Source organism: Monodon monoceros, unplaced genomic scaffold (genome assembly GCF_005190385.1).
Source record: "Monodon monoceros isolate NGI ecotype Baffin Bay Population unplaced genomic scaffold, NGI_Narwhal_1 Super_Scaffold_6, whole genome shotgun sequence".
In the NCBI taxonomy this organism is placed as follows: Eukaryota; Metazoa; Chordata; class Mammalia; order Artiodactyla; family Monodontidae; genus Monodon; species Monodon monoceros.
This window is the reverse complement of record NW_021703783.1, coordinates 96,372,282-96,396,312: the sequence shown is the minus strand read 5'-3', so window position 1 is coordinate 96,396,312 and position 24,031 is coordinate 96,372,282. Positions and strand designations below refer to the sequence as shown.

General features: G+C 53.8%; 1 protein-coding gene across 8 annotated transcripts in view; it reads left to right on the top strand.

The window, feature by feature from the left end:
* The window catches only part of KIAA0930 (KIAA0930 ortholog), a 45,760-nt gene that overhangs the window by 1,218 nt on the left and 20,511 nt on the right, over window positions 1-24,031 (top strand). For 3 of the 8 annotated variants that reach the window (XR_003791118.1, XR_003791113.1, XM_029205416.1), the window contains exon 1: window positions 116-179. The exons of 2 other annotated variants lie outside the window; for them this stretch is intronic. Coding sequence is in view for 1 of the 6 variants with exons in the window: in XM_029205416.1 (XP_029061249.1) it covers window positions 116-179 (64 nt within the window). In the remaining 5 variants the exon portion in view is untranslated. Of the gene's footprint in view, window positions 1-33; window positions 180-4,338; window positions 4,496-12,753; window positions 12,921-24,031 lie in introns of those variants that run through there. 3 more of the 8 variants (XR_003791112.1, XR_003791114.1, XR_003791115.1) reach the window with 3 other exon arrangements.

The window sequence follows — 24,031 nt, the reverse complement described above, 5'->3', positions numbered from 1 at the left end:
CGCGCCCGCGGGGCTCCGGGCCGGGCCGCCCGCCCTCCCCGCCGCCGCCGCTGCCGCCGCCGCCTCCCCGGAGCCTGCGGGCGGCGCGGAGGCCGAGGAGCGCTCGCTGCAGCACATGCTGCGCGCCATAGCCGAGGAGCGCGGCCGCCTCAGCCTGCGCCGCGAGGTCTGCGGCCTCGGTGAGTGGGGTCGGCCGGGGTCGAGGCCGGGGCCGCCGCGTCGTCGGGGTGTGCGCGCCTCTGGGTGTCTCTGCGCGTCTCCGTCTCTGCGTGTGTCTCTGGGGCTCCCTGCGTGTCGCATCCCCCTCACGCCCCCGGCTCCCCGCGTCCGGCTGTTTCCTGTGTCTCCGCGTCTCCGTCTCTGATTTTGGTCCCAAGAGCGGTCCGGCACGCTCTCGTCCCTGTGTGTCTGTCTCCCGGGTCACTCGGCGTCTCCCTCTGTCTGTCCATCCGGGCGTCTGCCCGTCTCCCTCCTTCCCCTCCGTGGCTCCGCCAGGCCTCTTCCTTCTCCAAGAAGCCCTCCCCGGGGCCTCAGTGCCGCTGCAGGGAGTGCGGGCGCTGGATCTGGGGAGACCCGGAGCCCGACATGGCAGGGCCGGGGCCCCGTGGGCTCCGGGCAGACCTCCCTGCCAGCTGCCCCGGCCACCGTCCCAGCTCGCCGGGAGGGCAGGTCTCCGGCGTCCTGAAGCCTTTGTCTTCCCGTACCGCTCTCTCTGCACATTGGCTCTAACTGGGGACCTGTTGGACCGTCGCCCCATGAACCCACCCGCTTGGCAGCGGGAGCGGGGCCGGCCGCCTCTCTGGGTGTGATGCTGCTCTAAGGAGGCCCTAAGTCCTAGATGGGCCGGTGACGTGGGGTGGAGGTGCCCCGTGTGGTTTGAGAGAGCCTGGGGCTCCAGGTGTAGGTGGGGTCTTACGGCATGGCTGGGCGTGAAGTGATGGCTACTGACGATCGTGTTCAGACTAAAGCCCGCGGAGGCCGTTTTCTCTCTGAAAAGACCCCTCCCTTCTTCCTGCGGGAATGACTTCATACCACGTTCTCAGCCACCCCCCAGCCCCACCCTCGTCCCCAGTCTGGGCTGGGGCTGTCTGAGGGGGCGACAGCATTTTGTGGAGAAGGGAATGTCAACCTTGGAGATTCTGCCAGACCCACTCCCTTTCATTCACCATTGGGGAAACTGAGTCCCAAAGAGCCAGCGCATCCCCACCTAAGGTCACAAGGCATTCCAGGCCCCTCAGCAGGCCACACCCTGGAGGCTGGAAGACGAGAGGAAATAAATTTGCGGCCTCCTTTTTTGCAGGAGGCGGACTTGGTACAAGATACTTCCCCTCAGCAGGTCTCAGCCCAGCCTGCCCTGGAACAAAGCTTTCCTCAAGCATGGGGGTGGGGGTAGGGTGTCTACAAGCCGGGGTGGACAAGGACAGAGGTTCTTTGGTCTCTTCTGAAAAGGTGTCACTAATTAGTTTCGAGCAGAAATGGAAGGGTCCTCATTCGTTCATTCAGCACATGTTCATTGAGCACCTACTGTGTGCCCGGCTGCATGCCCGCCTGGCAGGCCGCCTGTCACCTGGCACAGAGTGTCTGAGAGGGGAGGGGTCGGAGGGACCATTGCTCAGGCCCCTCAGCCCTGTTTGCTCAGCAGCTCCGGGCACCCCTCCTCACTCCCCTGTCAACACGGTCCTACTGTCCTCTGAGCATCTCTCTGCCCTGTTAGACAGTCCCTGCCCCCAGGAGCCTGCACTGCCACCCCCTAAGAACAATAATTTGCTGTAGCACCTGGCATTTCCTGGGTACTCAGTGTGTGCCAGGTGCTTTACGCAGGCTCTGTCAATTCGATACTGACCTTGCCAGATACAGGAACATTATCTCCACTTCACCGATGTGGAGCCTGAAGTTCAGAGAGGCAAGACACTAGCCCAGGGACAGCCTGCGAGGAAGTTGTATAGCTGGGATTGACCCCTGGTCAGTGGGACCCAGTGCCTGTCCCCGCAAATGTCCCAACCAGGCCTTGCCGCACCTACTGCGCTGCGTCTGGGGAGGGGACCTGCCCATAGTAGGCCAAGAGCACAGCCTGGTGGTTGCACTATTGCTGCGTCTCCCCTCCTGCCTCTAGTCCCCCCTCACGCACAAGCTCTTCCCATCTTACCACCCCCAGCCTCTCAGAACTCAGTCCCTGTAGTGCTCTGATGCGCTGCACTTTTATTTCTGCTCTTTTCTGCGCCTGGAAAGCTACCTCATACTTAACCTGCCCTGCAAGCACGTGCAGGTCTCCCTTCAGGCCTCAGAGCTAATGCTGCCACCCGGGGACCCTTCCTCCGCCCCCTGTCCTGCTGCCTGTGCTCTCTTTGTACCGGGTTCGTGTCCGGTGGACGAACGGACGACTGTGGCACTGTGATGGTCTGTGTGGCTGTCTCCCCAGTTAGCAGGTGACCCCCCCCCCCCCCCCACACGCACAGGGCATTGCCCAAGTCTGAGTCTCCTCAGTGCCCAGCACGGGGCCCATGCAGAGCAGAGCCCCAGGGCACACTCAGCAAATGAATGAGAGGATTACTTTCTGGGCTGGGGAATGAAGGGTGTGGATGGGCAAGGAAGTTGGAAAATTAAAGTCTTAGAAGGGCTCACGTTGCCCGTCTCTTTCATTTTTCAGATGAGAAATGTGATGTTCAGAGAGGGACAAGCTAAACAGTGACTTCACGCCCAAAGTAGAGTTAGGACAGAATGATTGGCCCGAGCACCCAGGTGTGAGCCCAGAACACCCTCCCCAAAGCACTTTCACCATGTCACCTGCTCATCTCCACTTTGCAGCTGGGACAACCTGTTACATTTATGAATTAACTTAAACCTCCCAGATTTTTGTTGTTGTTGTTTAATTAAAGCTTAGGTTGTTCAGAGCTAACCTCAGGTTGTTTTGAAGGTATAAGGGAGCCTCTGGGGGAGACGCTTGACCCTGGACAATCTGTTGTCATTTCTTTTATTTATTTATTTATTTATTTGGCTGCGCAGGGTCTCAGTTGTGGCATGTGGGATCTAGTTCCCTGACCAGGGATTGAACCCGGGCCCCCTGCATTGGGAGCACAGAGTCTTAGCCACTGGACCACCAGGGAAATCCCTCTTTTTTAAAAAAATAAATTTATTTATTTATATATTTATTTTTGGCTCCGTTGGCTCTCCGTTGCTGTGCGTGGGCTTTCTTTAGTTGCGGCGAGCGGGGGCTACTCTTGGTTGCAGTGCACGGGCTTCTCATTGCGGTGGCTTCTCTTGTTGCGGAGCACGGGCTCTAGGCGCACGGGCTTCAGTAGTTGTGGCATGCGGGCTCAGTAGTTGTGGCTCGCGGGCTCTAGAGTGCAGGCTCAGTAGTTGTGGCGCACGGGCTTAGTTGCTCCGCGGCATGTGGGATCTTCCCGAACCAGGGCTTGAACCCGTGTCCCCTGCACTGGCAGGCAGATTCTTAACCACTGCGCCACCAGGGAAGTCCCGCTGTTATCATTTAAGTCACAGTGTCTGTCTATGAGATGAGAGAAAGCGACTACCCCCTTCTCCCTGCCCGCATTGTCTCTTGGTTGTATGATGAAAAGTACCTTGGAGATCCAAACCTGATTTTTGAATCTGTCTACTGCGGCCTCTGCAGTAGAAGCATTTTTTTGAGGACTTGCTCCATGCCAGGTGGGGGGATCAGCCTTGATCCGTGCTGCGTGGGGTGTGGGTGCAGTTGAGTGGGGAGAGAGAGCCAGATACACAGGTGACTTGGCTGAAGTAAAAGTCCTGCTGGAAGCAGCCAGGGCTGTGCAGGATTTTGAGCAGGATTTTGGTGTTTTATCCACAGGAAACTGCCTGTGATTCCAGGTAACAGGTGAGCCAGGCTGATGGCTGAGGCGGCCTGAGCGGGGCTCCAGAATCTCTGAGTTGGGAAGAATCGGGTGGTCCAGTGCCCAAATGTTGTGTGATGCAGATGTCTGTACCAAAGGTGGAGATAGCCTGCCTGACACTTCCTCCTGGGGCTTGGGCCTTCTAATGGGCTCTGGACATCAGCGCATGCATGCTGTGTGGGCAGGCTCCCTTCAACAGGGGCAGCACACCCCTGGCCTTTGGTCAAGTCACGTGGACACGACTCGGGTCTGAGTGGCGGAGGGGTGCTGTGAGTGGAGGGGCCTTCCCCGTGCTGCTTGTCTTTGGGTCCTGCCTAGGCTGAGCGTTTTATTTGATTTTATTTTTTCAATTTATTTTACTGTATTGTTTTTTCCCATGGCCGTGGATGGCTTGCGGAATCTTAGTTCCCCGACCGGGGATTGAACCCGTGCCCTCAGCAGTGAGAGTGCGAAGTCCTAACCACTGGACTGCCAGGGAAGTCCCCAAGGCTGAGCATTTTAGAGCTGTTTATTCTTGGGCCCTCGCCCCCTTTTAGGTGGCCTGGGGAATTTCCTCTCTGGAGTGCTGTGGGACAAAAGGAGTGTTTCACATTCACCATTTCCTTTTATCGTCAAAATAATCCTTTAAGGTAGGTATCATTAAACTGCTCTCTTTGTCCTGGTGAAGAAGCACAGGGTTAGAGGTGAAGTAACATGCCCCAGTCCCATGGCCAGTAAGTGGCAGAATCTGTCTGGGCTCTTAGCAGGGGTGAAGCCCTCACACCTGTCCTCGGGTGCGTGTGGCCTGGCCACCATAGGTGTGCTCAGCTGCCTGGCACGAGGTGGGCTGAGGAAGGGCCCAAGTCGAGGTGTGAGGGGTTGTGAGGGGCACAGAGAAGGGAGCCACCTTGGCCGACCAGCGGGGTTCGTGCAGGCGTGGCCTTTGAGAGGGGGTTAGGGTGGGCAGGACTTGCCTGGAGGAGCGGGGAGGCTTGAAGCCTGGCTGTGGGAGTTGAGGCTGGAGCGGTGTTTGGGGCTCTGAGTGCCCGGCTGGGACTTTGGTGTTCACTTGACCTGGCCTTCAGCAGCTCGGCGGGTGTTTGACTCGTGGACCGGCCAGCACTGGAGAGGCCGTTAGCACGAGGGATGCTGCTCACGTGCCGTGTGCCAGCCCCGCTGGACCTGCAGCAGCACCTCCTATGGAGGCAGGTTCTGTTAAAAGCCCATTTTGCAGATGAGGAAACGAAGCTTCAGAGGGGAAAGTGACTCACCCAAGGTCACGTAGCTGGGAGGTAGCAGAACTGGGGTTCCTGGGGTTCCAGCCGAGGCATGTCAGGTGCCAGTAGCCGTCCTGTAGAGAGTTCTGGAATGAGCCAGAGGAGTACGGGGGAGACTGCCTTCCTGTGAGCCTCGCCTCTGCGCTGAACACCTACACATGCCAGGCACCTGACACCACCCTGTGAATCGGGAAGAGGACCTTGCACGCTCGGCCCAGCCCTCTGTCTTGCTCGGTGCAGTGTAGCTGGGCGTAGTGGTGGGCGGGGGATGTTCATGGGAGGTGTGGCTGGAAGGGAAGAACGGGAGCCTAAGCATGCCACCGTTTGGAGCTTCTGGGTCCTCATCTGTAAAATGGAGACAACAAAGCCTGTAGGGTCATGGAAATTGTCTGAGAAGTGACACGCACAGCCTCATGCCGCCCCGTGAGGACTGCAGGAGATGCGGTAGGAACAGACCCAGCACAAGCCCTGGCACGGCATTGACCCTCTATGCTGTTGTTGTTATAAAGGACACAAACATCTGGCCCAGTGCCCGCATGTGGAATTAGGGTTGGATTCAAGCTCTGAAGTTCAGACTGCTTTGCAGTGGCTGGTGCCAGTTTTTCTGGGTTCCCCTGGGGCCCCGGGCCCTCCGTCCCCAAGGCAGGCAGAGCCGGTTCTGGGGCAGTGCAGCAAGGAGGAAGTGTGGCCGTTTAGAGTGGCAGTGGTGTCTCTTTCGGTTCCTGCGCCTATTTTTAAGGCCTGTGGGTTCTGGCCTCTATCCGTTTCTGGGGCTGGAGCAGCCCAGGCAGCTGCCGGAGTGGTCCTCTCCCAAGGCAGGGACTCTGCATCCTTCCAGAGAACGCTGAGGACGCTGGACCTCGCGCTCTAAGGAGACTGAGGGTCATGGCTGCAGGGATTCTTGGCAAAGCGAGAGGGCCATCAGCTGTGTTGGCATCCTCGCCCCCTCCCCTGGCCTGGGCGCCAGTGCCCACTCTGCCGCTGCCCTGAGGCCTTGCACAAGCCGCGCCCCCTCCTTGCAGCGTTGGCTCCTTATTTACATCTGCCTCCTTCACTGGGCTGGGCGGGCTCAGGAATACCAGCCGAGCCATGAGGCCACTGCAGAGAAGCCCCGAGCGGGACGCTTGTTAAAAAAACGGCATCAAAATCCCCAGACAAGTTTTTTCCAATTAAAAAATGTTACATGGGCTTCCCTGGTGGCGCAGTGGTTGAGAGTCCGCCTGCCGATGCGGGGGACATGGGTTCGTGCCCCGGTCTGGGAAGATCCCACATGCCGTGGAGCGGCTGGGCCCGTGAGCCATGGCCGCTGAGCCTGTGCGTCCAGAGCCTGTGCTCCGCAACGGGAGAGGCCATGACAGTGAGAGGCCCGCGTACCACAAAAAAAAAAAAAAATGTTACATGTACAATATAGACACTGGAAAATATAAAGAATGGAAAAAAATTACTCATAGTTCCAATCACGCAGTCACACTGTTAACAACATCTTGCTTTCCAATCTTTTTAAAGCCCCTTTAAAGTACACTTGATATTCTACGCATAAAGTTTCTTAATCATGCTTTCTCACTTAAAATTCCTAAAACATTTCCGTGTTGTTCAAACTCTAAACATTATTTAAATGATACAGGATAGTTGAGTGGATGTGCCATAATTTACTTAATCGGTTTTGTCTTGTGGGAAACTTAGCTTGGATCCAGTTTTTCACTCTTATAAATAGCTTGCAACAGGCCTCTTCATTTGTGCGAAGCTTTCTGCATTTGGATGACTTCTTTCGGCTGCCAACCTGGGAGGCCGTTTCTTAGAGGCTGCTGTCTGACCCCCAAGGCAGGACTAGGACCATAGGTGGATGTGGCGGGTGGCAGACAGATGTTTACCAAACTCATGGAGAACTTTCTGTTGTTTATTTATTTATTTTGATTTTTGGCTGTATCGGGTGTTAGTTGCGACATGTGGGATCCTCTGCTGCAGCGCATGGGCTTCTCTCTAGTTGTGGCGTGTGGGCTCAGTAGTTGCGGTGTCCGGACTCTGTAGTCGCGGCACGTGGCCTCAGTAGTTGTGGCGCGTGAGCTTAGTTGCCCCACGGCCTGTGGGATCTTAGTTGCCTGACAGGGGATCGAACCTGCATCCCCTGCATTGGAAGGTGGATTCTTAACGACTAGACTCTCATGGAAGTGCCATGGAAAACTTTCTGAATCATTGGCATTGGTACAAACAGGAAGAAAGGTGAGTGGCGGGTGACGGCTTCCTGGCACCCGGGTGTGCCAGCTGCTGAGAGAGGATCCAGCCTCAGATGGGGCTTGGGGCCGGCTGCCCGCTGGTCGGTGATTCTCCAGGCCCGTCTCCTCCCTGGGATTGCAGGCTTGCCTGCTGAGCAGGGGAGGCAGGTGTCCTTTGTCCTGCAGCTGGGGACGGGGAAGCCTGGGAACTGAGTGGCCCAGGCTGCTCCTCGCCTCCAAGACCCTCTCACTTCCAGCTCTGCGCGGCCCCTGCCCGCGCAGCCTCGGGGACAACAGACGGTGGCCCCCGCATCCGCACGGGTGCCAGGCTGCCTGTGGGTGCAGTGCAGGCCTTGGTCCTGGCTCTTACCCTCCGGGGGCTAGTGTGGGCGGGGAGACAGTGCTGGGTGTGATCGGCAGCCCTCCAGTGTGTCCTCTTGCTGCTGCTGCGCGGCTTTGGGACAGGGGTTCTTCCGAGAGCGGACGTGATGTCCCTCTGCCTGACGTCGCGCCCTCCTGGCGTCGGGGCTGATCTGGCAGCTTGCTCCCTACCTCCTGGTTTTGGCTTGGGCAGCAGAACATCCTCAGGGTCACAGCCGTCCTGGGGGAGCCGAGATGGACAAGAAAGATCCAGAATTCAACCAGGCTGTCGCTGTTGCTGTGCCGACAGGTAGGTGAAGCTCAGAGAGGGCCCTGGCAGACTGAGCACCAGAACCAGAATGCCCGATGGGCCCTCCCGCCTGTTGTCTCGGTTCAGGTAAAGAGATCGAGGCCCACTGGGGGCAGGGCAGGGTGTCCTTACTTTCCGTGTGCAGTGACCGGGCTGGGGTGTGGAGGGAGAGAAGCACAAGGAGGCCCCTCAGGGCCCAGCTGGCTGCAGCAGGAACTGAGAGGTTGTTGGTGAACCTGCAGACGAGGGGTCAGGGCGTCTGGGGGCCGAGGTAGGGGCTGCCCAGCTGGGGGAGGACCCTCTGCATGGTCCAGGCCGTGCAGGATGAGCATCAGCTCACTTGGGAGGGAACCACCTTTTTAATATTCACTTATTTATTTGGCTGCGCCGGGCCACAGTTGCGGCATGTGGGATCTTTTTAAGTTGCGGCATGCGGGCTTCTTAGTTGCGGCACGTGGGATCTAGTTCCCTGACCGTGGATCGAACCCGGGTCCCCTGCATAGGGAGCGTGGAGTCTTAACCACTGGACCACCAGGGAAGTCCCTAAAAAGGGAGTCTTTGTCTGATGGGAAACAAAACAAATACCCTGTTAGCCTGAGTCTTTTAAAGCAGCAGTCCCCAACCTTTTTGGCACCAGGGACTGGTTTCGTGGAAGACAGTTTTTCCATGGACCGGAGTGTGGGGGTGGGATGGTTTGGGGATGATTCAAGCACATTACATTTATTGTGCACTTTATTTCTATTATTATTACATTGTAATATATAATGAAATCATGATACAACTCACCATAATGCAGAATCAGTGGGAGCCCTGAGCTTGTCTTCACTTGCCACTCACTGACAGGGTTTTGATATGAGTCTGCAAGCAACTGATTTATTACGGTCTCTGTGCAGTCAGACCTCCCTGCTAATGATAAGCCGTATTTGCAGCCACTCCCTGGCACTAGCATCACTGCCTCAGCTCCCCCTCAGATCACCAAGCATTAGATTCTCATAAGGAGTGCACAACCTAGATCCCTCGCATGCACAGTTCCACAGTAGGGCTCGCGCTCCTACGAGAAGCTCATGCCGCCGCTGATCTGACAGGAGGCGGAGCTCAGGCAGTAATGCTAGCGATGGGGAGCGACTGTAAATACAGGTGGCGCTTCGCTGGCTCACCCGCCGCTCACCTCCTGCTGTGCGGCCCGGACTGGTAGCAGTCCGTGGCCCGGGGGTTGGGACCCCTGTTTTAAAGGATATGTTCTTTGCCTCCCTTGAATGACCAGTGGATATGTGAGAAATGTCTCTTGGCAAAGTGAAAAGGAGAGGGGCTTAATTTTTAGTCCTGTAGTTGGAGGTGCTGTCGCTGTTTATCTTTAGTGTAAAAACCCTTTGGTTTGGGACGTGCTTTGAATCGTGACTGTTTACACTTGGGACAACACTTAGGACAGAACAAATGAGAAAAGCAGAGTACAAACTACTCTTTACGAGGAGCGTGTACTACCAAGATCATCAGGAAAGAGCCCGACTTTTACAAAGGGCTCTGCCGCGTCCTCACTGGTGCTTACAGCTGCTGAGTGGAATCATGGGCGGGTTTTGTCCCTGTTTACAGAGGGGGATTGAGGCTCAGAGTGACGGGGACCTCGAGTGAGGCGGGCCTGGGCTTCTGCCTTCTCGTTCTTTCTGGAACGTTGCTCACGGGCACCATTGCAGCCGCACCGCCACCCAAGACCCTCGTGCCAGTTGATTGCTCACCTTTTCTGCGATCTCCACCCCTCTCTCAGTGTACATTTTTAGGTAACCGTAGTCACTGTTGCCTCTCTCGTGCAGGCCATAGCGACTGAGCACCCGGGGATGCAGAGCTGGACTGGGCTTGGCCCTGCTTCCCGGGGCTGAGAGCTTTCCCGGGAGATGGTAGGGGCAGGTGGGTAGAGGGTAACCGATCATGCCGCCCCCTGATCCCGCCCACACCCATCACGGACCAGCCCAGACACTCCCTGGACCAGCCCCCACTGCTGACTGCCCTCGGACACCCGTCTCCCCAGAGTGTGTCGCCTCCAGCTCAGCTTGACCGAGACTGGGCAAGGGTCAGCCCTTCTTCACCTGCCCCTCCAGCTGTGGCCGAGTTCTGTCTGCCCTGAGCCATCCCTCATCCCCACCTGGGTCACCTGTGGGCTGGTGACACCAGCCCCCGCGCCTGGCCCTCCGTCCCACCACGGCTGCCGCTCCCGACTGTGTTATACTCTGCCTCTTACACCCCTAGAAACCTCTGAGGCCTACAAGTCAGAGTTCAAGATCCTTTCTGACCTGGCCCTGCTGACAGCTAAGCCACAGCCGTGCGAGTCCTCTCGGGGGCTCCTCCACACTTTGCCACTCTGTCGCCCCATCTGTCAGGGGAGCCTCACCTCTCAGTTCTCGGCTCAAGGGCCTGTCTGGCCCTTTCCTGACCCCTTGAGAGGATCAGCTGGGCCCCCCGCCTTTGTTCTTGACGGCACCTGTACTGATTTCTGCCATCAGTCCTGTGACGCTGCATAGCCTCCTGTGTGTGACTTCCTTTCCCTCACCCCCTGGGGTCCCCTGCAGGGTCATTGGCACTGGCTCTGCATCCCTTGTGCCAGCTCAGGGTGGGACTGATGGTGGAGCGAGGCCCAGGGAAGGGGCTGTGAGGGGAGTGTGGGTGATGAATCGATGGGTTGGTATCTGTTGAGTGAAGAGGGTGGTCATTTCTTGGGGAGGTAGCCCTTGATTGGAGCCGTCCTCACGGGGGCTCCTGCTGGGCAGAGACAGAGCAGGGAAGAAGGCAGAGGAGGCTCAGAAGTTAATTTTCCCTGAATGCTGTGTCACTTTGGGGAAGTCACTGCAGCTCTCTGGGCCTCCGTTCTCCTGGTAGAGTAGGACTGATTACTGCCCTGCGTCCACCTCGGGCAGAGGTCAGCCTCCAGACCTGGAGCATCAGAGAGTGTCACGGAGGCTGCCCGTGACAGGTGACGGCCCTGGGTCAAGTCCAGGGGGCCTGTGGGAGTCTCTGTGGGCAGAGCCCTTCCCCCTTCCAGCTCTCAGTTTCCTCTTAGGTAAAATGGGGAGAGGAAGGTTGACGTGGACCACTGTTTGCAGCCCGTGGTTCTGGGATGTGTGGTCAGCAGTACACAGGCATTACTGCCTAAACCCGAGCCACTTGACAAAAGCAGGGCCAGTTACACTGCGCCTCAGGGAGTTCAGTGCCGCTCTGTGCTCTGATTCAGGGACAGCGGAAATGAAATAGGAAGAAGCAGAAGTAGGAAGAATTGCATACGCCACCCTGCAGCCCAGAGATGGAAATAAGAACCCGGTCGTCCCACCACCCAGAGCTACACCGTCACACTAGGGGCTGTAGCTTTCATGCCCACTGAGCCCCCCAGCTTTGTCTGCAGGTCCATCCTACCGATCCACAGCACCTGGTGGCTGGTGCTGCCTCGGGTGGTCCCCAAGACTGCGCCCCCTGCCAGGAGGTGGGGGCCTAGCGTTCCAGCTTCCTCCGGCCCCGGGGAGGAGGGAGCTGCCCACCCCTGTGGGGCTCATCAGCTCTTGCTCAGCTCCTGGGAGCCCTCGTCCCGCCCCCGCTCCGTGTGGCAAACCCCAAGGAGTCGACTTAGGCTGGAGCTGCTGAGCCGCGCAGGGAGCGGGGATGGCGTCATCTCAGGCGGGGCACGTGTCTGGGAGCCTCCCTGCGAGTCCGGCTGCCGCCCCGTTACTGCAGGCCCAGCACTGGGTCGTTCCCATAGCAGCCTGTGGTGAAGGGGGGTGTCACCCCTGCCGGCAGACGAAGAAGATGAGACTGAGAGAGGGGAAGGCCCTTGTTCAGCGTCCCAGGTAGTCAGCCTGGGTTCTGGGCCCAGCTCTCCTGGACTCGAGGCTGTGGCCTGTCCCTCTCACGCTTGGACATCCACCTCTCCAGGGAGAGGCATTTGGCGCCTTTTTTTCCGTGTGGCTTCGCCCCGGTCTAGTGTATGAAGAAGAACCCCACCCCATGGTTGTCACAGAGAAGGAAGTCTTAGAAGAAGCGAGAATAAAGGAGGGAAATGAAAGAGGAGACAGGCTCGGGAGTGGGCGTTCCTGGCGAAGAAGCTGCAGCTGGAATTGCGCAAGGGAACCAAGACCCCAGGAGCGAGGAGAGATGAGACAAGCGGCCCCTGGGGGAGGGCTGGGGGCGTGTTTGGAGGGACTACGCTAGGTGACGCTGAAGGTAGAACACCTGAGGGGCAGGTGTCCTTTGGGTCTGCCCAGGGGCCGGGGGTGGGGGGACTTGAATCCTAGCTTCACGCAGTGTGTCATCAGCTTTGCATCCTGGCACGCTGGAAGCGCTTGGTAAACGTCAGCCTGGAGCCCGAAGCCTGCAGGAGTAGGTGCTGGGGCACAGCGGTGAGCAAGACAGTCCCTTCTGCCTGGACTCACTGGGCGGGTTGGTCCAGCTGAGCCTGCTCCGTGGGTCAGGATGGGTGCACCAACACGGCCTGGGGTTGCTGGGTTTCAGCATGTGCTCTGGCACAGTGGTGGGAGCAGGTGGGCTGTGAGCCTCTTGCGGTGCTGGCCAGGCTTCTGGGCTTCTGTCACGCACCTCGTGCTGCGTGGCGCGGTGGGGCGGGGGCAGGAGGAGGTGGAACAGGGACCAGGGCAGTGATCAGGGCGGTGACCAGGTGATCGCAGCCCAGGAAGGTGGGGAGGGTGGGCGTTAGGCGGGAGCCGCGGTGGCTGGGTGGCGGCTCCTGTCGGGGCTGGGGCACCTTGTGTGGGTGTCCACCGAAGATCCCTCAGGAGAACGGCACCTCGTCTTGGAGGCCCGTTTATGTGTCAGAGCAAAGCAGTGAGTCAGGAGTTTGAATAAGGCCACGTCGGTGACGAGCTCCTAGGAGACGGGAATTTGAATGTGGAGCTCCTGTTTTGGCCTGATGACTGCTTAGGTGAGCTTGAAGCCCCCTGGGAAGAGGTGGTGGGGAGCGAAGTGGCCGCAGGGCTGCGGGTTTGCAGGCACTGCTGTTCTGGAGAACGCAGAGGATTGCTTTGGCGAACTGTGGGCCGTGGGGACTGAAGCCCCACCCTTGAAAGTGACCTTGAGATCGGGGTCAGGGTTTGTTTCTCACTGCACCTGGGGCCTCAGGTGATGCCCGGCACGGAGCAGGCTCAGAGTGGGTGCTGAACCTGACTTGGATTCCAGTGCCAGCTCCCATCGTGATCTTGCTGGGTAAGCAGGACCGAGGGCCTCCTGGGGGTGACCTGAGGGCCGCAGGAGCACTTTAAGGGTTTCGCAACGTCGCGCATATTGTGAGAAGGGACAGTGGCTTTGGGTTTCAGAGCTGCCGTGGTGCTCTCTGAGTAAACTGGAAAACTGGAGTGCAGTCATGCGGTTGTTTGTTCAACATTCACTGACTCCCCGCCGTGGGCCCTGCCCTATGGTGGGCACCTGGTCACCCTGCCAGTGAGGTGCCTTGTCATGGTGGGAAGGGACACACTAGTGTGTTCGTGTGGCAGACTTAGAAGGCAGCTCTGGGCTGTGGTCTGGCTCTGCCACATGCCAGCAGTGCGACATCAGATAAGGGAATCAAACCTTGAGCCTCGATTTCCTCGTCAGTTAAATGAAGGTAGTAACATTATCTCACAGGGTCTTTGTGAAGATCAAATGAGGTAAAGTGGCTCAGGTGGGTCAGAGGAGGTGCGTGGGGCGGGTGGTGGGAACAGGCCCCAGGGACATGATGGCCAAGCTGACTCGCACAGGCTGGGTTGGGACGGGCCTAGGGCCCCGTGGTTCGGTCCAGGAAGACTCCATGGTGAGGGGTGGGGTGGCCTGAGGACACGCAGGGTGTTTGGTCAGGTGCGGAGGGAGGGGCTGCAGCATGGGGGACCACAGCGCAGACTGGAGGGGCTGTCTGCAGGGCCTGGCTCATCTGGGGAAGGAGGCTCGACTTTTTCCTGGAGAAGAAGGGGGCCAGGCAGGTGATGGGCTCTCCTGACCCGGCCGCCTTGCCGTCCTTGAGACCCCGTGCTTCCCTTAGGCTGGAGCGGAGGACCAGCCTGGCCTGTGGGATTGCTCACGTGGGGACCCGTCTGACCAGTACTTCTCCATCCAAGTGCCTCATCAGGGCAGCCCTGGGCCTCCCTGGGCAGCTTCTTTGTCTTTTGTGCCCTGAGGGAGGGTCTCCAGCCCACGAGGGGCACTGAGAGGCACGAGTTGATGAAAGGCCTATTGAGGGGCCACAGAAGCCTATTCATGCTGCCCTGGCTGCCGGGGGGCGGAAGCGGCCAAGGGCTGCCTTGGACTGTCCCCAAAGAGGCCAGTTGACGCCCCCCCCCATCCTTTGGGAGGGGCCAGGCTGAGCCGAGGCGGCTCCCAGGAGGTCCCTCTCGGGACCCTTGGCCCAGGTGGCCCTTGGACGGGCTGGGCATCGGGCATCTACAGGCCGTGGGTCATACCTCTGCCCCGTCCTTCTCCCCACAGCAGAGACACTCTGTCTCAAACCCTTCAGGGGTCCCCGGTCCTCTGAGGATAAACGCAAAGCCCCCAACCCAGCCAGGAGGCCCTGTGCGGTCGCATCCTTTCCAGCTCGGGCTCCCACGTGGCATCCTGGCTCTGGACCCTTTCCCATCTCGGCCTCACCAGGAGGACCTTGGATGCTCTTCCCACCCCCCCAGCGGGAAACTCCCCTCCTCAGGGCACGCTCCTGACGCCCCAACGAGGCGCGGCGCCTGTCGTGCAGGCTCAGGGAACACAGCCTGCCCTCCCGACCCTCCCGAGGCAGCGTCCTGCTTGTCTTTATGAGTTGCTGATAAAAATCTTCCTCCCGCTCAGCGCCAGGTGGGCAGGGTCCGTGCTGGATTCTGGTCCCCGTCCCACCCAGCACTGAGCACCCAGCCTTGAATGGTGGCACTCGGTAAATGCTTGCTTCAGCATAAGCAAGGTGTGGATGGCTGGGTTCAAGTACCAGCTGCAGCCGAGGTGAGGATGGTAGGTGGTTAGCACAGTGCCTGGCACACGGTGAGTCCTTGGTGCTGTTTAGATGCACAGCGTATTATTGATACACTACAGAATGTTTGAAAAACAGGAAATAGTTGTAATTCACCCACTCTCGACACTAACCACTGTGGGCGTTTGGGTTCAACTTCCTTTCAGTCTTTCTTCTTAGGCATTTTTTAAAAAAAGCAATTTCCTTCCTTCAAGCGTTATGTACAATTTTTGTGGCCTGCTCTTTGTTTTTTGCTGTTCTTTTTTCTTTAGCTTTCTATCATAGGCATTTTCCCAAGTAACTGCATTGTGATTAAAAATGTTTGTTACTCTTGGAATAGGTAAACATGGTCAGGGCACAAAATTCAAATGTCTGAGAAGAGTCATAGAGAAAAGGCCAAGACGCCTTTCTCCTCCCTGGCCTCTCTCCAGAGGCCGTGATAACACTGGCAATGATGTGAATAACACTTGCTGACCCTGGGCCCCTGCTCAGTGGCAGCCTGGTTGGGCTTCGAGGGTATCAGCTAATTAAAAACTCCAAACAGCCCCGACGGTTGGGTTCCATTATCCCAGTGCCCCAGCCTCTCACCCCACAAGCACTTGGGTCATTATGAACGATTCACTTTTATATAAAACCTCTAATATTGTTAGCCCCTCATATTTCCCCTTGCTTCATTTACCCTAGAGATCTTTCCTTAGCGGTACAGATAGAGCTGCTTCAATTCGTGTTTGAAAGCTACACGGTATCCCATTCTGTGAATGATCTCTCATTTATTCAGTTAACTTTCCTGTTGATGGGACCATTCCAGTACTTTGTAAGCAGTGCTGTAGGCATTACAGAATTTTACACCAGCGGGTGGAAGACTGTAGGAAAAACCCCTCAGGGGAGGAGCTGCTGGGTCAAAGGGAGAAGCAGTTGTGGTTTTGTTGCCCAGCTCTCTCGTTACAGATTTCATCAGTTTATTATCCTGCTGCCTGATAGGAAGTCCCCATTTCTCCACACCCTCTTCAGCGCGGAATGTTGTCAGGTGTTTTTGATTTTTTTCACATCTGATAGGTGAAAAATAGAATTTTTCAGTTTTCATTTACGTGTCTCTAACTGTGTGAAGCTGAGCATACTTTCCTGTCTAGAAGACGTTTACATCTCCCTTTGCCTTTCCGTCCTGTTTCATTTTATTGTGCAGTGTATGAAACTTACTTGTTGAGAAAATTAACCCTCATTTAAGAGATCCAGTGATTTTTCCAGTGTGGTGGTGTTTGTTTTTGCCTTTGTTTCTGTTGTATGGGGGTTTTTTCCTATGGAAATTTTTTATGTTGTTTGATTTATCTATCATTCTTTTCGTTTTTCTTTTATTTATTTTTTGTCTTTTTTTTTTAATATCGTTCTTTTCTTTGATAGCCTTTGTGTTCTACTTAGAAAGGCTTTCCGCTTCCTGAGAGAATAAAAAAATTCACTCAAGGTTTATTTGATTTTCTTATGATTTTACTTTTGGCATCAGAAGTTTTTCTTTTTTGGAATTGGTTTTGACGTGACCAGGGGCCCAACCTTATTCTTTTTCCCCAGCTGGCCAGTTGTTCCAAGACCAACTGTTGAAGAACTGTCTTCACCCTACTGATTGGAAGGATGAATATTTATATAAACTGAATTACCATGTATTTTCATTCTGCTTTTGTACTTTCTATTCTGTTCTATTGATCTAATTGTGTACCAGTACCACCTTGCTCTCATTAATCATTCGGTTCATTTCATTTATTCACTTAGTTAGCCAATATTTATTGTTTCCTATAGGCCAAATACTATTCTAGGAGCTAAGTGTACAGCAGTGAACAAAATAATCAAAGAGGGAAGATGCTCTGTTAAAAGAGATATGTTCTCATAAGGCAGGTGCTGGCACACGATGGCCCCAGGCCACCTCCAGCCTGCTGCCTCTTTTGGTAAATAAACTTTTATTGGGACATAGCCATGCCCATTTCTTTATGTATCGCTGTGGATGATTTTGTAGTTGAGACAGGACCGTGTGGTCTGCAGAGCCTAAACTATTTTCTATCTGGACCTTAACAGAAAAAGTTTGCTGGCTCCTGTACTCAGGAAAGACTGAGAGCAAAGAAGATAGGTAAAAAATATATGATGCTATAGAGTGATAGGTGCTATGGAGAAAAATAAAGCAGGAAGTGGGGTAGGGACTGTTGGGGTGGATTTACAATTTTAAGCAGGGTGGTTTGGGGAGGCCTCCCTGAGAAGGTAGGTGTTTGAGAAAGGAGCCAAGGGGAGGTGAGGACGTCAGCCTCATGGAGGATTGAGAGCAGGGGTGTGGCAAGAGCTGATTCAAGCATGGGGACCAGTTAGGGAGCTGGGCAGGAATAGAGGCAGGAGATGGTGGTGCTTGGCCCCGGTGCCAGAGTGGTTTGTGAGAAGTGGTTGGCTTCCAGGTACATTTAAAGGTAGAATCAGTGAAACAATGCAGAGATGAAGTCAGAGAGTTCTGCAGGAAAGCAAAAACCAAAACCGAAAATCAATGGTAGAATTTAACAGATCTGTAAATTAACATATCTGTCCAAGTAAGAGAGGACTGAAAACTTTCCGCTGGAGACAGCTTCTGGTGAGACAGTAGCTAGAGGTGATGTGGGATTAAGGGAGGGTTTTTGGTCTGTTTCCTTAAAGTTGGGTGACTCTTGAGTTCTTTCTTAGGGTTAGAAGTGAAGAAACTAATCCATGGTAGCTTAGACAATAAGAAATTTATTAAAATAACCAACAAAGGGGCTTCCCTGTCCAGTGGTTAAGAATCCGCCTTCCAGTACAGGGGACACGGGTTCGATCCCTGGTCGGGTAACTAAGATCCCACAAGCCGCGGGGCAGCTAAGCCCGCACGCCGCAACTACTGAGCCCACGTGCCTCAACTACTAAGCCCACGCGCCTCAACTAGAGCCCCTGTGCTGTAAACTACAGAGCCCACGCGCTCTGGAACTCGCGCGCCACAACTACAGAGCCCATGCGCCCTGGAGCCTGCATGCCACAACTAGAGAAGAGAAAACCCGCACGCCACAACTAGTGAGAAGCCCATGCACCACAATGAAGAGCCGGCGTGCCGCAACGAAAGATCCCGCGTGACTCAACGAAGATCCTGCGTGCTTCAACTAAGACCCAACGTAGCCAAAACTAAATAAGATAAATAATTTTAAAATTTTTTTAAGTTTTAAAAATTTAAAAAAATAAAATAACCAACAAGGACCTACTATATAGCGCAGGGAACTATACTCGGTATTTGTAATAACCTATAGGAAAAGAATCTGAAAAAGAATATATACACATATATATGTACATGTATATATTACGGAATCACTTTGCTGTACACCTGAAACTATACTTCAATAAAAAAATTTGTAAAATCAACTATACTTCAATAAAAAAAATTAAAAAAAGTAAACAAAATTTTTGGCTAACAATCTGTAGAAGAGTTGAAAACTAAAGCCTCCAGAAGACTAGGAATGCCCAATACTAAGGACTTGAGTGGCCCCACTGTCTCCATCTCCTATCTCCACTCTCTCTGGCCCTTTTCCAGCCTTCAAGTCGACCTCGTCCACGTGGCAGGATAGGCAGCCAACAGTCTGTGGGTTTTTTGTTTGCAACGCGGAAGGGTTGTGTAGTTTGTGTTGATGGTGACATGAGGATTTAGCTTTCTAGTATGTTTTAATATCTGATAAGAATCATGATCCCACATCACTCTGAATTTTCCTGGCTGTTCTTATTTTAAAACATTCTCTTGGCATTTTCTATTGGGTCATGTTAAATTAATAGATCAAATTAGTTAGAATTGCTCCCTCTATTATTTGAATATTCTATTATTATTAGGCTTGCCATGGTGATCTGTGCTCAGTGATCTTTGACGTCACTACCGTAAAAAGATTGACTTGCTGAAGACTCAGGCGCATATGCCTACATCTGGGACCTTGGAAAGAATATGAGTGGCAGGGTTTGAGCCCCAGATGCTATCGAGCCACTGGATTCCCAAGCTTCAGTTGCCTTATTTATTTATTTATTTATTTTTTTGCGGTACGCGGGCCTGTCACTGCTGTGGCCTCTCCCGTTGCGGAGCACAGGCTCCGGACGCGCAGGCTCAGCGGCCATGGCTCACGGGACCAGCTGCTCCGCGGCATGTGGGATCTTCCCGGACCGGGGCACGAACCCGTGTCCCCTGCTTCGGCAGGCGGACTCTCCACCACTGCGCCACCAGGGAAGCCCTGCCTTATTTTTAAACCAAAGACTGAGGTTTTAAACTAAACTGAGGTTATCCCCACCTCATCAAGTTGCCATGAAGAGGTAACAGGTGAAAGGGCTTTATAAACTGTAGAGTGCAGGGCAAACGTGGGCCGTCATCACTGTCAGTGCTGTTGAGCTTTTGGCACGATTACATCCCCCATTCAGTGTCATGCAGAATGAGGTAGAGAATCTGTGGCTGGGTGGTTGTAGAGCACGGAGCTGGGCCTGGGAGGCGCGGGTTCTTCTCCTCACACAGCTGCGTGCCTTCTTCCGTGCGTCCCCAGACTCACTAGTCTATAAAGGGCTCTCCCAGTTCTGAAGTTCAAAGCCGGTAGCTTGTGAAAGCAGGTCACTCACTGCAGGCAGGGGAGGTGGCTGGATCCCCGTAGTCCCATTTCGAGCTGGAAGATACCAGTTTTTCTGATACAGCCCATCCTCATTATTCACGGATTCTGTATTACAGATTTACCTACTCAACAGAAATTTATCCATAACCCCCCGAAGTCGTCAGTACCTTTGGTGCTTTTGTGGTTAATCACAGACGTGTGCAGAGTGGTGGGAAACTCAGTCACCCGAGGTAGGTGCACGGTCCCAGCTGAGGTTGAGCAAGGTGACACCACGCCTCCTTGTTTCAACTCATCATTTTTGTGGTCTATATAGTGCCATGTATTTGCATTTTTGTACTTTTTGGTGGTGATTTTGCTGTTTAAAGTGGCCTCAAGCGTAAAGCTGAAGTGCTGTATAGTCTCAAGCAAGAGAAGGCTGTGATGGGCCTTATGGAGAATATACATGTTAGATAAGCTTCATTCAGGCACGAGTTACAGTGCTGATGTCCTGGAGTTCAATGTTAATAACCCAACTATATATTAAATAAGGTGTCTTTAAACAGAAACACGTAAAACAAGGTTATACATATTGATCGGTGGACGAAATTGCAACCAGAGACTTGCAAGAACTCAACTCTGTATTTCCCTAGGAGCAGTCGTTCGGTATTTGCTAATTCAGTGTCTGTGGCTACTTTATAGAACATAACTACCATGGATTATGAGAACAGATTGTAAGGACCACAGCCCAGCAGGGAGCGGCCTGGGGGCATGGAGCTGTCCGTGGTGCTGCCCCAGTGAGTGACTCAGCATCTGGGGCTGCATCTCTCCCATAAGTCTGTCATCCACTGGATTCAAGGGTCCGGAAACTTGCTGCCCCTGTGGCCAGATGGCAGGGAGACAGGGACGGAGAGAGTCATGGAGATTAGGGAGCTCTCTGTTGGACTGGCGGCTCTCAGGGTTTATGACCCAGGGGATTTCTTGCTGGACAGGTCTTGGGAAAAGCTGGTACTGATTTCACAGGCCACACAAGGGTCCAATTACCCCTCATGTGTCTGTTCACACAGTTACTGCACCACGTAGTTTAGGGACACTGGCAGGTTTGGGATCCATGACCTCATCTGAGCGAGCCACACTGCCGACAGAGACACATGAAGCAGCAGTGCAGAGGGTCCCCCCGAATGTACATGTGGACAGAACTTTACGGCTTACAAAGGACTTTCGTATTGTCCTCTCCCCCCGCCCCCCGTCCTCACTGTTGGTTCTGGGAGGGTGGCAGGTTAGACCCCTCTGACAGATGGAGTTCCTGGGATCCAGAGGGGTGCAGTGGCCACCTGGTTGGGGGGCAGGAGAGTCAGGGCCTGAACTCAGATATGTTTGGCTGTAGATCCACACGCTGCACTGTGCTTCCTCGAGTCTGAACTCTCTCTGTGACCTTGACCCTTCCTAGCTTTTTGGACTTGGACTGTCTCCTATCCCACCCTCCTCTCCTCCCTCTGAATATGGGGAGTCCCTTCTCTGTCCCCCTCCTCTCACTTTAATGAGCCTTATGACATTCATCAAAAGTCGTACATTCATGGGAAAAAGTGGTGTCATCTTACTATTGAAAATATTAAAAGTAGGGCTTCCCTGGTGGCGCAGTGGTTGAGAGTCCGCCTGCCGATGCAGGGGACACGGGTTCGTGCCCCGGTCCGGGAAGATCCCACATGCCGCGGAGTGGCTAGGCCCGTGAGCTGTGGCCGCTGAGCCTGCGCGTCCGGAGCCTGTGCTCCGCAACGGTAGAGGCCACAACAGTGAGAGGCCCGCGTACCGCAAAAAAAAAAAAAAACCCACAACATATTAAAAGTAAAAACAAAGAAAAAAGAAAACATATTTCCTGTGAGGTAGAGCAGCTCCCGCCTTTTGGGCGTGTGACGTATGTAGTTGTGGTCAGTGTGTGTACAGCCTGAGCTTCCGCTCTTTCACCAAACGTATTACACGCATTTCCATGTACCTACTTGTCTTCATATGCATCCTTTTAAAAGACTGACGGAGATTAGGTTTAGTACATACAGCATAATTTACCTAGATTAAATGTCAATAATTACAGAATATTACTTTCTTTTTCTCCTTCCTTATTATTATGATTATTGTTGTTATATTATTTGCTCTCATTGATACAGAGAGAATGTCTTTCTGCAAAAGGCATTTATTTACTTTACTCCTATTTTTTCTTTTCCATAAGATAGATTCACAGAAGCAGGAAAATGCTCACTTGCTTTTCACAAAGGATAGAGTGATTTTTGTTCTCTAGCCATATAGGAGAGCTCCCAGTTCAATGTACTCTTCCCAGCTTTGGCTGTCGTAACTTTTTATCAACTTTATTGGAGTATAATTTATGTAAAATAAACTGTGTCCGTGTAAAGTAAGTAATTGGGTGAGTTTTGATGGTTGTGAAAGCACCACCAGAAACAGAACGTTTTGGGGCAACTACCAGTCTGCTTTCTGTCACTGTAGTTGTACCTTTTCTGAAGCGTCATGTGAACGTGGCCTTTCAGGTGTAGCTCTTTCTATGCCTGACGTTCACTCAGCATGATGATTTTGAGATTTATCCGTAGTGCAGTGCGGATCAGTAGTTTGTTCTTATTGCCAGGAACATTGAGTGGCTACGTCATGTTTCACGTGTACCTCCTCCTGGTTTCCAGTTTGGGTTTACTAGGGACAAAGTGTCTGTGAACACTTGTATACCAGTGTCTGTGCCAGACACATGCTTCATTTCTCTTGGGCAAGTACCTGGGAATGGCTGAATCACTGGTAAATATGTGTTTAACTTTGTCGAATCTGCCAGTTTTCCTAAGTGGTATTTTTTTTTTCTTTTTGCACTCTTTTTTCTTAAATTATTTATTCATTTATTTATTGGTTTTGGCTGCGTTGTGTCTTCGTTGCTGCGTGCAGGCTTTCTCTCGTAGCAGCGAGCGGGGGCTACTCTTCCTTGTGGTGTGTGGGCTTCTCATTGCGGTGGCTTCTCTTGTTGCAGAGCACGGGCTCTAGGCATGCAGGCTTCAATAGTTGTGGCACACGGGCTTCAGTAGTTGTGGCACGTGATCTCAGTAGTTGTGGCTCTCGGGCTCTAGAGCACAGGCTCAGTAGTTGTGGCACATGGGCTTAGTTGCTCCGCGGCATGTGGGATCTTCCCGGACCAGGGCTTGAGCCCTTATCTCCTGCATTGGCAGGCAGGTTCTTAACCACTGCACCACCAGGGAAGTCCTAAGTGGTATTTTTAAAATACCAAATTTGCCTTCTTAAAAATGACAACTTGGGGAATTCCCTGGTGGTCCAGGGGTTAAGACTTCATGCTTCCAGTGCCGAAGTCCCGGATTCGATCCCTGGTTGGGGAACAAAGATCCTGCAGGCTGCGGGCCGTGGCCAAAAAAAAAAAAACAAAGGACAACTTGTTCTTTCAATGTGAATTTTTAAAAACTAGTGAGATTTATATTTTCCCACATTTTTGTTAAGTGGTTATGTTTCCTTTTTGGCAGTTACCTGTTTTGGTGTTTTACCCATTTATCTATTGGGCTCTTATGCATTTTCTTTCATAACTTGCTATGATGTGAATTCTTTATTTTTTTAATTTTTTTGGTTTGTTTGTTTATTTATTTATTTAGGCTGCATTGGGTCTTCGTTGCTACGCGGGCTTTTCTCTAGCTGCAGCGAGCGGGGGCTACTCTTCGTTGCGGTCCGCGGGCTTCTCATTGCAGTGGCTTCTCTTGTTGCGGAGCACGGGCTCTAGGCACGCGGGCTTCAGTAGTTGTGGCACATGGGCTTCAGTAGGTGTGAGACGCGGGCTCAGTAGTTGTGGCTCGCAGGCTCTAGAGCACAGGCTCAGTGGTTGTGGCGCGTGGGATTAGCTGCTCCGCGGCATGTGGGATCTTCCCAGACCAGGGCTCAAACCCGTGTCCCCTGCATTGGCAGGTGGATTCTTAACCACTGTGCCACCAGGGAAGCCCCATGAATTCTTTATTACATGGACATTAGTTATTTATTGTGAATTTCCCTCCCCTGGTTTTCATGTTCCTTTTGATTTCAGCCATGCTTCTCTTGGGCATGAGGGGAAGTTTGAGTGCTCGGGGCCGGGGGCAGCTCTTGACCTTTGCGATTTCTCTTCTGGCTTTAAACTGGGTGTCCTGGGTGTGTCTGTTCTGCCAGCGTCTCTGGGTGTGGTGCCCACGGCTGGTCCTGGCGATGGTTCTAGCAGGCGTCTCCCCACCTCATGGGTGAGAGAGGCAGGTGCGTGGGGTTTCCCTGAGAGAGTAGAGTTTCTTCCTACTCAATGACAATGAGTTTGTCATTGGTACTGAAGTAGTTACGCTAATGATAACATCCGTGTGGTGTCCACAGCTGACAGCGAACGTCTAGCCCCCCGTTCCTTTCGGAGCGTGTTGGTGCTGGGTCTCCCAACCTGCACCTGCCGGGCGCACAGGGGCTGCAGGTGCTCAGAAAGGTGGGGTCGGGGTG